The 12,020-nt window shown below is 36.6% G+C and overlaps 1 protein-coding gene across 2 annotated transcripts in view; it reads left to right on the forward strand.

The window, feature by feature from the left end:
- The window catches only part of npas1 (neuronal PAS domain protein 1), a 50,785-nt gene that overhangs the window by 28,187 nt on the left and 10,578 nt on the right, over positions 1 to 12,020 (forward strand). For both annotated transcript variants that reach the window (XM_067365471.1, XM_067365472.1), the window contains exons 4-5: positions 1,623 to 1,690; positions 4,415 to 4,504. In XM_067365471.1, the coding sequence (XP_067221572.1) occupies positions 1,623 to 1,690; positions 4,415 to 4,504 (158 nt within the window). The remainder of the gene's footprint in view (positions 1 to 1,622; positions 1,691 to 4,414; positions 4,505 to 12,020) is intronic.

Raw genomic sequence — 12,020 nt, forward strand, 5'->3', positions numbered from 1 at the left:
GTAGTCACATAATAGTGTGACTGTCAAGATGTGTCTATGTTTGAGAATATTATAATTGTTCTGCTTAAAGGGGTTCTGTTCTTTATGCTTATATGTTTAAGAATATCATCACAGTAATACTAATTTTAATTTAAAAAGTTACATTTTAGACTGATTTACGGAAGAGGATTAGGGCCAAGCAATAATAAAAAAATAAAATCATCTCAAGATTAAAGTTGTTAAATTTAGAGAAAAAAGTCGAGATAAAATGTTGAGAATAAAGTCGTTAAATTACGAGAAAAAAGTCATTAAATTACAAGAACAAATTCATTAAATTATGAGAAAAATGTTAAATTTCAAGAAAAAAGTCGAGATAAAATGTTGAGAATAAAGTCGTTAAATTATAAGAATAAAGTCATTAAATTACGAGAAAAAAGTCGTTAAATTACGAGAACAATTTCGTTAAATTATGAGAAAAATGTCGTTAAATTTCGAGGAAAATGTTGAGATAAAATGTTGAGAATAAAGTCATTAAATTATAAGAATAATGTCATTAAATTATGAGAAAAAAGTTGTTAAATTACGAGAACAAATTTGTTAAATCACAAACTATTTTTCTCATAATTTAATGATTATTTTCTCAACATTTTATTTCGACTTTTTTCTTGAAATTTAACAAGTTTTTTCTCGTAATTTAATGAGTTTATTCTCGAAATTTAACAACTTTGATCTCAAGATGGTTTTATTTTTTTACATACTTCCATACTGATTGAAGTAATTTAGTAATCTTTTTAGGTTGTTGTGGGTTTATTTCCATTTAATAGAGATTGTATTATTTGGTAGTTAATTTTACATTAATCCGTGTTTTAGAAATGACAGACCATTGGCTTTAAACAGCTTCTTAAACACTATAGGCCCTATTTTAATGAGTGCATGGTCTGAAGCACATGGCGCAAGTGCACTTAGGGCGTGTCCGAATCCTCTTTTGCTAGTTAAATGATTGAAAAAGTGGTCTGTGCGCCAGGCACATGGTCCAAAAGGGTTGTACCTAGTCTCTTAATGAGTAATGGGTGTGTTTTGGGCGTAACGTACAATAAACCAAGCAGAGTTTCATCTCCCATTCTCTTTAAAAGCCAGCTGTGCTTGGTGGAATTTGCAAGTGGAAAGAATGAACATTTCTCCAGAGAGGAATCCTTTTATTTTTTAATATTTAAAAATGTTTGTTTGCTGCTGCGCATCCCTGTGAGTGTAACAACAAAGTGTATGTGCATTGTTCGCACCCACCTATAGGCGTATATTACTAATGCGCTCTTTAAATAACAACAAAAAAATACTGTGCCATTGACTTTAGACCAGGTTTTTGTTGGTCAATGGCGCAGTTGTTTTCAGTTGCCTCAAAATAGCAACACGCTACAATGCACCTGAACACACCTCGTATTCAGACCAGCACGACCATGGGCGAACAGATGGCCGTGACTGCATTTGTTATTTAAACAATGTGGTGCTGGACGTGAAAATGGTAAAAGCATCGGGCTGAAACTAGCAAAAAACACTTGCGTTGCACATGGCATCGCATTGTGACAGGTGTATGATAGGGCCCTGTGTTTGCTTTCTTGACAGTTTTTTTGCTTGTTTTATTGCAGTGCGAAGAACAAGTCATTCGTTGGTCACTGACATTTTTGAACAGCACCTGGGAGCTCATCTGCTGCAGGTAAATATGACTCATTTATGTGTGTTTACAGATCACTGTTAGTCATGTTATGTAGTCATGTGATGTGCATCTTTTTATGTGACAAACTTTTTGTGGATGTTTTGTTGTTTTAGATGATGAGCTATATGCCATTAGTACTGGAATTTGGCTGTCTGACTTAAAAAGATTAATTTGTAAGAGAAAAAAAAAACGTTATTAGAAGGTTACCTTGTTCACTAACCTAAAATGTTCAAAGAGGGCGACGCTGATAGAAATCAAATTAACACTTCTGAAAATCCTTATGATTCTTTGTCTCGTCCTCTGTCAGTAATAACTAGATAATTGCGCTTTATTTCCACCATTCCCATCATTCCGGTCCACTCTCATTTGCATAGTGAACTCGTCACTTGCATAAATTAGTGCTGCAACAACATCAGTCATTCTCAACTAAAGTGCCCACTCTGCTTCACTCGTGCCTGTGTGTTATTACAATTAATATAATTCTTTAAATTAGTCCTTTAATAGGGTGACTGTATGCTTTTTTATCTGCCAACTGCTGTTCTGGTGTACCAGAGTTGATTTTGAAGTTGGGGGAAGCTGTTGTGGTTTCTGTCTAAATCAATTTGATTCTTCCCTCATGTTGTTTTCGCTTTGAAGTCGATGCTTATGTCTACAGCTTGATTCCATAAAAATCGTGAGATTTGTTCAGCAGTATTGATTTTTGTTGGTTCAGGGTTGATTTGTTGCTTAGTTTTAGTTTAAGTCTGAAATGTTACACACCACTGAAGTGTTAAACACCATCTCTCATATTTCTGCATGGCTGTACTAGATAAAACAGCATTCACAACCCATTTTACCTCCGGAAGGTGAAATTTCAATTTGAAAGAGGATAATTAATAAGGAATTGATTTTATCCTTTAGGCATTACATCATGAAAAGTGGTCTCTATTCGGTTGTTAAGTCTGACGTCACGCGGCAGCGCTTCCGGGTCCAAACGCTCTCATACCACAAGAAAACAACAAATGGTGCTAATATACATGCATGATGTGGTGTAATACTACCAAAAAATTATAATCATTACTTTTATCTCCATACCAAAATCCCAGATGGCCAGTCAGTGATTCATCTTATAAATCGTTAATATATTAATGTCTGTGATGCTGTGAACACTGAGACTGTTGTGTAGACTGTAAATGTTTAACATTTTAAAATGTTAAATGTTTAATATGAATAAATAACGCCCATAAACGGCTGTCGAGATGGCATTCTCAAGTGAAACGAGCCAGGGCTTGGACCCAGAAATGGCATTCCTTACGTCATGACTTAACAAGCGGAAACGAAAAAATAATAAAATTAAATGAAAATAAGTGGGTCTGATGACATCAACTGAAAAAGAAAGTCATTTCAATCGATATTGACATTAAACATCAGATATATTCTGACTGGATGTTATTGTGTCATGCAAAACTTTTACTTTTAGGTAGAACAGACAATCCTTGTGAAATGAAGCACGTTTAATTGTACTGCATGTGCACTTGAAGTGTACTTTTTTTGAAAATCTATGCATACATAAAATACAATATTAATAAAAGGCCACTTAAGTGAACTTAAAGAGAGTACACTTTCATGACTGTGTTTCATAACACACTTAAGTAGAGTTTTAAAAGTGCACTTTGTAATAATGTCAAATTAAGTTTTAAAGGGGACCTATTATGCCCATTTTCACAAGTCATAAGTCTTTGGTGTCCCCAGAATGTGTCTGTAAAATTTCAGCTCAAAATACCCCAAAAATATAATTTATTATAGCTTGTCAAATTTGGGTGTGAGCAAAAACACGCCGTTTTTCTGTGTAAAATGCAAATGAGCTGCTGCTCACTGCCCCCCTTTCCAGAAGAGGGCAGAGCTTTAACAGCTCGTGCTTCAGTTGCTCAACAACAACAAAGCTGGAGAATCTCACGCAGCCAAAATGAGGATTGTCAGTAACGGTGTTCAGCCTTACATTGTTCAAACCGGAGTCGGACACTTATAGAATGCATCTGGACATTTCTGAATAATTAGTGAATAAATTTATGTAGTTGCTGTGGAGTTGATTCAACTCATCCACTAGCATGTGCCGTCATGTTAATCTTTCATGTAAATCCAGCATTGAATTGACCCTCATTTGTGAAGCAGTTCGACGTTAAATGACGGCATGTCAACAACACTCTACTACAACAACCCTTTCTCTTCTCCAAAGCAGCCCAACATGGCCTCACCACCTTTGTTGCGTGTTCCCCGGGGGCAGGAATTATGTAAATTTTGGGGTTTGTGATGTCACCCAGGAAGAAGCTTGTTGTAGTCACTACCAGCCGTTTGTTGTAGTCCTTAAAAAGCGATTTCTGTAAAAGAAAAAAAAATCTCCCTTAGCATTGAACTTTGAGCATCGTAACTTTGCAGATGTTGTTTATGCTCAAACAGCAACATTACACACTAACTAAAGTAAAAAAAAAGGAAATCATAATCAAGGACCCCTTTAAAATACATTTAATAATCTTTTGTCATGCTTTAAAGAAGTACACTTATTGTGTTGAATAACATACTAAAGCACATGTAAAGTATTTTATTATAATTTTAACTGTAGTGTATTATTTGGTATTACATTTTAACTGGTCAGTATGTGTGTCGCAGAAAAACATATGTGCGTGAGATTTGGGCTTAAGCCGTACAGCTTTAGTTTCAGCTACAAATCTGTTTTTCTCTTTGCAGTCTCTGGATGGATTCGTGTTCGTGGTCAGTCAAGAAGGCAGATTTCTTTATATCTCAGAGACTGTGTCCATCTACCTTGGCCTTTCACAGGTAAGACGAAAACACATTGTAGCATACTTTATGCTTGGGTTGTTAATTTAATATGTTCATTTAGTGCAACTAACTAATTTTTTAGCTTTTAGGTTGCTTATATGTCTCTGTGGTGTTTTAAATACTTTTAAGACAAATCATGTGCAAATTCATCAACACCATTGCTGAGTATTTTCTACTTAAAACTGCAGTGAGCCAAAGATGGTCTCAAAAACATTGTTTCCTACCATCACAAACATGTAACCAATCCTGTCAATGTGCGGGCGGGGCTTTTCCACAGTGAGCACAACAACACCTTTAAGAGAGGGCAGGAAAAATCGGGTACATATAGCAATATAGCGGGTGAATTATGTATATGATGAACTATATTTCTATGATGTTCAAAGCGTTTTTAAAGATGCTGAGTTTTAGAAGGCAGCTGTCTGACTCTGAGATGGTGAACGGGAACATGGTTTGTGTAACATTAGCAACACATTATTAGCTGATTGATAACATAGTCAAGCCAAAGGCTAATCATATTAATTACCATTATGCGTCCAACGTTGTAGAGAGCGATACATAAATCGCATTACCATTCTGATATGTCGACTTGTAGACGACCCTGTATAATTCGCTCTTTTTCTTCTGAATCAGATTCTGGTTCAAATATGTATGGGTGAATTAAACCAATATTTCCACTTGCCATTGTATAGTGTTTAGTTGAGTGAGTGGATCAGGTAGTCCATGCTGGTGTGATTGCATGGAGGCGGGGACTAATTTGCATATTCATGGTTCCGCATATCCAAAATGAAACAAGGGTGTAGAGTTACATTCAAGCTATTATAAGTAATGAAGAAATTATGTTCACAGGAAAGAACTTTTAAATATGTTATTTTGATTATCAAAGGTGAGTTCTAAGGGATAAAATGATTGACTGCAGGGGAAATTGATATACACAATGCATTTTAATATTGTTTTTTTTTTTTTTTTTAAATAGATGAAGCACTTTTTGTGTGAAAGATCAATATGTGTCTAACTTGGACAAATATTGAAATATGCCATTTTTGTGATTGATTTGATTGATTGATACATCTTGTAATTATTTTGATTTTAATCTGGATTGACATTCCTAATTTATGCTATAAAACACCAGCGATATGCTTTCATCTGTGTTCATCTATGATTACGTTTTTTTGCGTATTGTGAATTTCCCTGTGTCCCTGTGCTCATTTCTCCAGCTCTCTTCCTCTCTTGAGCCTCTCGCCTCTCCAGGTGCTTTCTCTCTGTTGATTGCCTGTGGCCTCTTGTACAGGGAATGTTAAGTCCTGCCATTTCACCCAGATGCATAAATAATAACAGTAATTACTCGCACAGCAATCAAAGCGTCGCTCCAGCGAGCCGGGGTCTGTCTCGGGAACAAATCGATAGACATCTTAAAAGCCACATTGATTGTGTGGCAAAAAGAATACACACACACACAAACACACTCTTGGATGGGTCTGAGGGGGATGGGAGGACAGATAGTGAGTTTAGGAGGGAAAATAGATGTGAATGAGTATGGCTGGTTGAGAAAACAAGTGAAATTGTGAGTGGTCAACCCTTTATGGGCGTCTTGCTGTTTCATTATTGACAAGTTCTGATTCCTGAATACATGTACGAGCAGGAGGCATATTCAGAAGAAGTTTTATTTTGTCTGGTTTTCCAGAAACAAATGATTCTTTCTAATTGACAGGCTACAACAGAAAAGCTCTGTAGGCACAGCAGACTCAATGCTTACAAGGAACTACCTTCTAAACAGTGGTGGTGTGGTGGTGTTTTAAAATGAGGAGGCAAAGTTTTTTTTTTTCACTTTTTTTTATATATCAATCAAATGTAAATTTGCGTCCCTGTTACACTTCCTGGTTAAATAAACATTACATAAAAAAGAGAGACCAAATACAGTTCTATTTTGTATTTTTACACTAACTATGTAATGTTCTATTCATTTAAAGTGAAGTATACATTTCATCAAGTTAGTGTTTTTACACATTTTTACATTTATTCCAAAATAATAACTAAAGGAGATTTCAAATTTAACAATATATTTCATTTGTGAACTAATGTTCAGCTTTTCTTTATAATAATCAACTTATTTTCAGCTGTCATCAAGCTTGTACACACTGGTAAGAGTAACAAAGACTGATTTTCCCAAGCTGATTGGGCACTAAAACCCCCTACAGTCATCATTTTTCAGGCGATTTGAAGTTTGATTTTGACGTGACATAACGCAGTGATATCTACAGTAAGATAAGTTGTTTACTTACTTTTTAAATTAGTCTTCTCATTAACGCTATCATTGCCTTAATTAAGGCCGATTTGAGAACGTGCACAAAATCAAGAGGCAGGATACATTCTCATTTACCCCCCACCAAATCCAGTGCACGATTTAGGGGGTCTGTTTAAAGTCAATAGGCTCAGGAGAGGCAGGCCTCCTGCTGTAACTTTACCTGCGGGTTTCCCTGTTGGACAGTGTTACTTTATAAAAACGAGTTACACTTACACTTTTTAATGTCACATGCAATATTTGCATTGGTTTATTTTTGTAATACCGATTATTTTCTCATCCAGTTTTTTGACACTGCTGCGTCCCTTGCCTCCTCTGAGGAAATGCCCCTCCTTCTAAAGGTGCATCACATTAGCAAAATTTTGGGCAAAATTTCACGGGCACAAAAAAGTTTATTGTCTATTGTCAATAGTGTAGCGATGTATGAAGCACAGCTCACACAGTAGTCACTTTTAAACCAAGCAGTTTTCTGTTAGTCAACACACCGAATTCACTTGGCCAACTTCTGCGAAATCTGCCTGGCTAAAACTTTCATCCTTATGTGAAATTTCAGATTGCATGGATTCCTATTGAAAGTGGTAAATGTAAGTGGACCTTTAAGAAGCATCTTAACTGAAAAATGCATCACTTATTTGGAACAGTTCACAGAAATTCCCTTTTATTGAAAGTGGCTTGGGGTTTTCCCCCTAAGTTAAAATCACATTCCGGTTTGGGGCAAAGTACCGGCAACATGGTGAGAAGCGCCAGTACCCAGGGCTTGACATTAACTTTTTTGCTCACCAGCCACTGTGGCTAGCAAAAAATAAATCTTTTTAGTACTGAGAGGCTGCTTTATGTGCACGCACCTTGGGTATGCGCACAAAACTTTCATTTTGTATACAAAATGTAAAAAGCATTTAAGGCTAAGAACAAAAGGTGTTTAGAATCACGAGAAACATCAAATCAGTCAGGTGTGCTTTTACATATTTTGAAAATACTGGGGATATTAAACGGCTTTTTTTTCTTTTTAATAAAGTGACTGAAAGAGTTGTCGGACATTGAGTGGAGTCGAGCAGCTGTAGTGTAGTCTGTTTATAAGGTTTGCTTTTTATTTCTGGCAGTTGTTTTTAGGCTTCAAAGTTCATAAAAGTTGTGAAAATCTTGATGGACAAAATGTGTCAGTATCATAAACTTTTGTTGATCACAGAGGTTATTTTTTGCGATAAGTCCTTAGAGAAATCTATTGGGTTTTGTTGAGGGAACCAGTGTGATGCCAACTTCCGAGTTATCCTACAAAAACATGGCATCACTGCAGCACTCTATTGTTGCCCGGTAGAGTTTACACGGCCACAGTCCTTCACTCCAGCCTCTGTCTGGGTCTCTGAGGTCAACACCGGAGGAAATACATTAACTGTAAGCACAAGACCCCACTTGTTACCTTGTGTCAGAGGTCATGACACGCCATCGTAGATAGAGCCATCCATTCTGGTTAATCCTTGTGACCTCTCAAAAGACAGTAGGGTTCCTTAGGCGGATTACGCAGGGTTAGGAACCTTGAAAGAGGATGATACACCTGCTTCTAGGCTGCTTGGCCTACAGAAGCCAAAGCTCCGGGCCTAGATGGAGGTCTAGGAGCTTAGCCTCTCGTCTCCTCTCCAAGGCCAAAGCCACACCATCTGGGAAATGTGGAGGGGCGTATGGGGTGGGAAATTGATCCTAGGCTGATTAGTATGCAGACCCATCATCTTGCCTCCTCCCCATCTCTTCCTCTGCCTCCTCCTCGTCCTCTTCTCTTGCTCCTCTCCCATCAGTCAGAAGCAGACTGAGAGAGAGTGTTGTGGACAACTGCCCGGACGCCTCATACATATTAAATCCTAGCTATTATTTATATCATGTCTTTCTCTTGCTCTCTCCCGCACCCTCTCTCTCCCTCTCTTCTTAACCCTCTTCTTAACACTTACCAACAACCTTTTCTCACTTCTTCTATTTCTCATTCCTCTTTCAACATCTCTCTGGTTCTTTGCAGAGCCTTTCTATTGATGTCTGGTTTTCAAACGATTAGTTCTTTTGGGTTCTTGTTATGGCTGTTGGGATGTTAATTTTATACAGGTAATTAATGATAAAATATAAGGATATATATTAAAATATAAAATAAGAATATTTCAATATAAATTAAAGCTGCAGTTCTCCTCTCTATCACCAGGGGCGGATCTAGACCCTTTTGTCTGTCATCTCAACCCCCCTAAAACTATAATCACCTATCTGAATGTTTAGCCAGTGCTGTTTCCTCAAAGTTTTTCATTTTCACCTGTTTTTAAGTCTTGTCAGTTTAAACATTCAAGTGATTTTAAGCCATTCAAGCACAAGACGCTGTAAAAGAGAACTCAATGCAGTACTTGCACGCTTTGATAGATCATTTGTGCACTTTTGAGCAAATACACACAAAATTATGTCAAAATGCTGTTCTTGACGAGTATCCACGTAAACACAGTCTTAAGTGAACATAAATAGTTAAGAAAATATTGGATGTGTGACAATATAATGGAACCGTGCATTAGGTTAATCGAACAACACAAAAAAAATGGATATAAAGGTGGACAGATTCAATAGAAAGATTGGTATAATTAGATAAATTATACAATTTTTGTATTGACTTGGTACCAATTTAAGTACTGGTAGGCTACCTTTGACTTACTATATAGTAATGTAGTGGTGCCGATTTAAAAAGGCACCATTTATAGGCAATGGTCTCTTGCTACACATTCACACTTTTTTGTAAGTAAGTAGATTAGGAAGACCCCTACAAACTATCCCTGCGTCTCAAAACAACTCCCTAGCTTACTAGGTTGTGCATCAGTATATCGTGTAAATGAATGTGCTCTGAATACTGAACTAGGGAGCTGATTGAGAAGCACGCTATGGGTGCTCTGCCAGTTCTTGGCCACACCAATAGATGTGTATTATATCTGTATTTTTACTTTTTTTTTTAGTTTTACATTCAAGAAATATAGTTGAGAATGTCTATTTCATAAATATGTTTATTTGCACTACTGTTCACTTGCACTACTGTCATTGTGACTGACTACCATCTCTCATATGTCATATATATATGCCATATATGCCATTTTATATCTGCATTTTTATCTTCTTTAACTTTATTAATATCATAAATATGTTTATTTGCACTACTGTTAAGCACAAGCGCCGTATACTGTCAGGGAGTGAATTTGCATGTTCCCTCTGTGCATTGCCAGTGAAAATCACCTGGGTATGAACACAAAAAAACTGCTGCCGATAAGAGCGTGTGATATTCGTCCCGGTGTGTACAGGCCTTTACCTGTACCTTTACCATCTCTGCATCAGTCTTCAATCCCTTCAGATCAAAGCTGAAGTTTTTTTGTGTTACACCATGAGCACTACTGTGTCAAGATAAACACAGTTAAACTTGAAAGTGTCTTAAGACACATGCATTCTATTCCATTTCACTGCGTCTACTTGATTTTGAATGCAAAAACGTGTCCAGTGAACGGCCCCTGACACCATACTACAGGCCGCCACACATACTGAAAGCAACAGCACAGAAAAAGTAAGGAGCAGTTCACACAGGACATGTTCTTGTGTTCAAAAACAGTAAGTTGGAGAGCAACAAAATGGAAAAGAATGCAGGTGTCTTGAGATTTTTAAAGTTTCACTGTTTTGACTTGACAGTCTCTTGAAATGGATACTATGTGCCATTTTAAATAAAAAGTAAAAATGTTTTGAAATTAAAAAAAATCTCAGTAAGATTGACAAAGAAATATGTAAAAGAATATTGCATATTAAATTAAAGAGAATTTCGGGGCCAATTTTGTCAGTGTTGACAAATTAGTGAACCGTTTTTTTTTTTAAACTAATTGTCTAAATGAACCGATTCATTGCAGTAAATCACAATTTCCAATGCTATTCTAGTCCCCCTATAGCCTTTCTCGCATGCTTTTTCAATAGTTACATTTCTAACAAACACAGTGTCCTCCAGTGGATTCTTTTAATTGAGATTTCCCAAAGGCTCCTTCATGCACCTTTGGGTGTCTACTTGCTTCCAAACATCTGAGATCCCATCACCGCCACTCCAACAAGCTAAACAACCCTCTCCAAAGCATTGAGGATCAGATTAAGTTCTCTAAGCCAGACCACCTGTCTGCTGGATTTACCTCCACCTTTACCTCTCAATTAGTCGAAACAGGCTTAAAACCCCAGACTCTTCTCAATTCATCCCTCAACTGATCCCCAATTACACAGCCCTGCTTTTCATCCACCTTCTCCTTTCTGCTCTTCCCTCTGTTTGCATGCAAACTGCCTTGCACACACACATTAGTGTCCTTGACGGCCAGCGGAAAATCCTTTAAAATCCCTCCGTAAATGGATCTAATCCCATAATAAATGGCTGTGTCCCACAGACAAGGGTGTGAGGGAGAAACCGGCCTTTTATCAAGATACTGTAGAATGAAATCTGACCCACACAGATTACTTTTTTATAGATCCAGGAATTGCAGAATTGCAAATTACACCATTTCTTCACCCTTACTAGTTAAGTAAAGGTGTTAAGGGAATATTAAAAAAAAAACTGTTATCGTGTACTCATCTTGTCAGCCAAAACTTGTGTGCCTTTTTCTTTTGTGCAACACAAAAGGATATGTTTTGCAGAATGTCCAGGTTGCTCTCTTTTCATACAAAGGTCAATTTTATGTAACATCCATGTGATCATTCCTGTAGTCTTGAAAGTCATAAAAATAAAATAAATGTGCAAAATGATTAAATATTTTTTTAAAGAAATTAATATAATTTTAAATAGTTTTTTTTTCTAATATTGTCACTTCATTGTCAAATCTCCTTCATGTTTTAAAAACAAAACTGAATATTCTACCTGCTGCATTTTATAAAATGTAACTCGAAAAGAAACTCAAAATGGGTGAGCTTTATAAAACTTAACACACCAACCATGTATAGACTTAATATTCTATAAATTAAATGAAATGATTCAAATCCATTTTCCTTCTTCCACAGAACACAAAAGCAAGCTGCTTGTTACCATGCAAACAAAGTTGAAAGTGGACCAAGATGGTCAAGATCAAAAGGGACAAAAGATGCATTACCAAAAGAGGAGTACCAAACTATTGAGGAAAATAAGTTGAAGCAAATAAAAATCAAGATATTTCTAAGTTTTCCGTGAAATAATTAGGATACCTACTTTTTTGG

The sequence above is a fragment of the Chanodichthys erythropterus genome, chromosome 17 (assembly GCF_024489055.1).
Source record: "Chanodichthys erythropterus isolate Z2021 chromosome 17, ASM2448905v1, whole genome shotgun sequence".
NCBI classification, from domain to species: Eukaryota; Metazoa; Chordata; class Actinopteri; order Cypriniformes; family Xenocyprididae; genus Chanodichthys; species Chanodichthys erythropterus.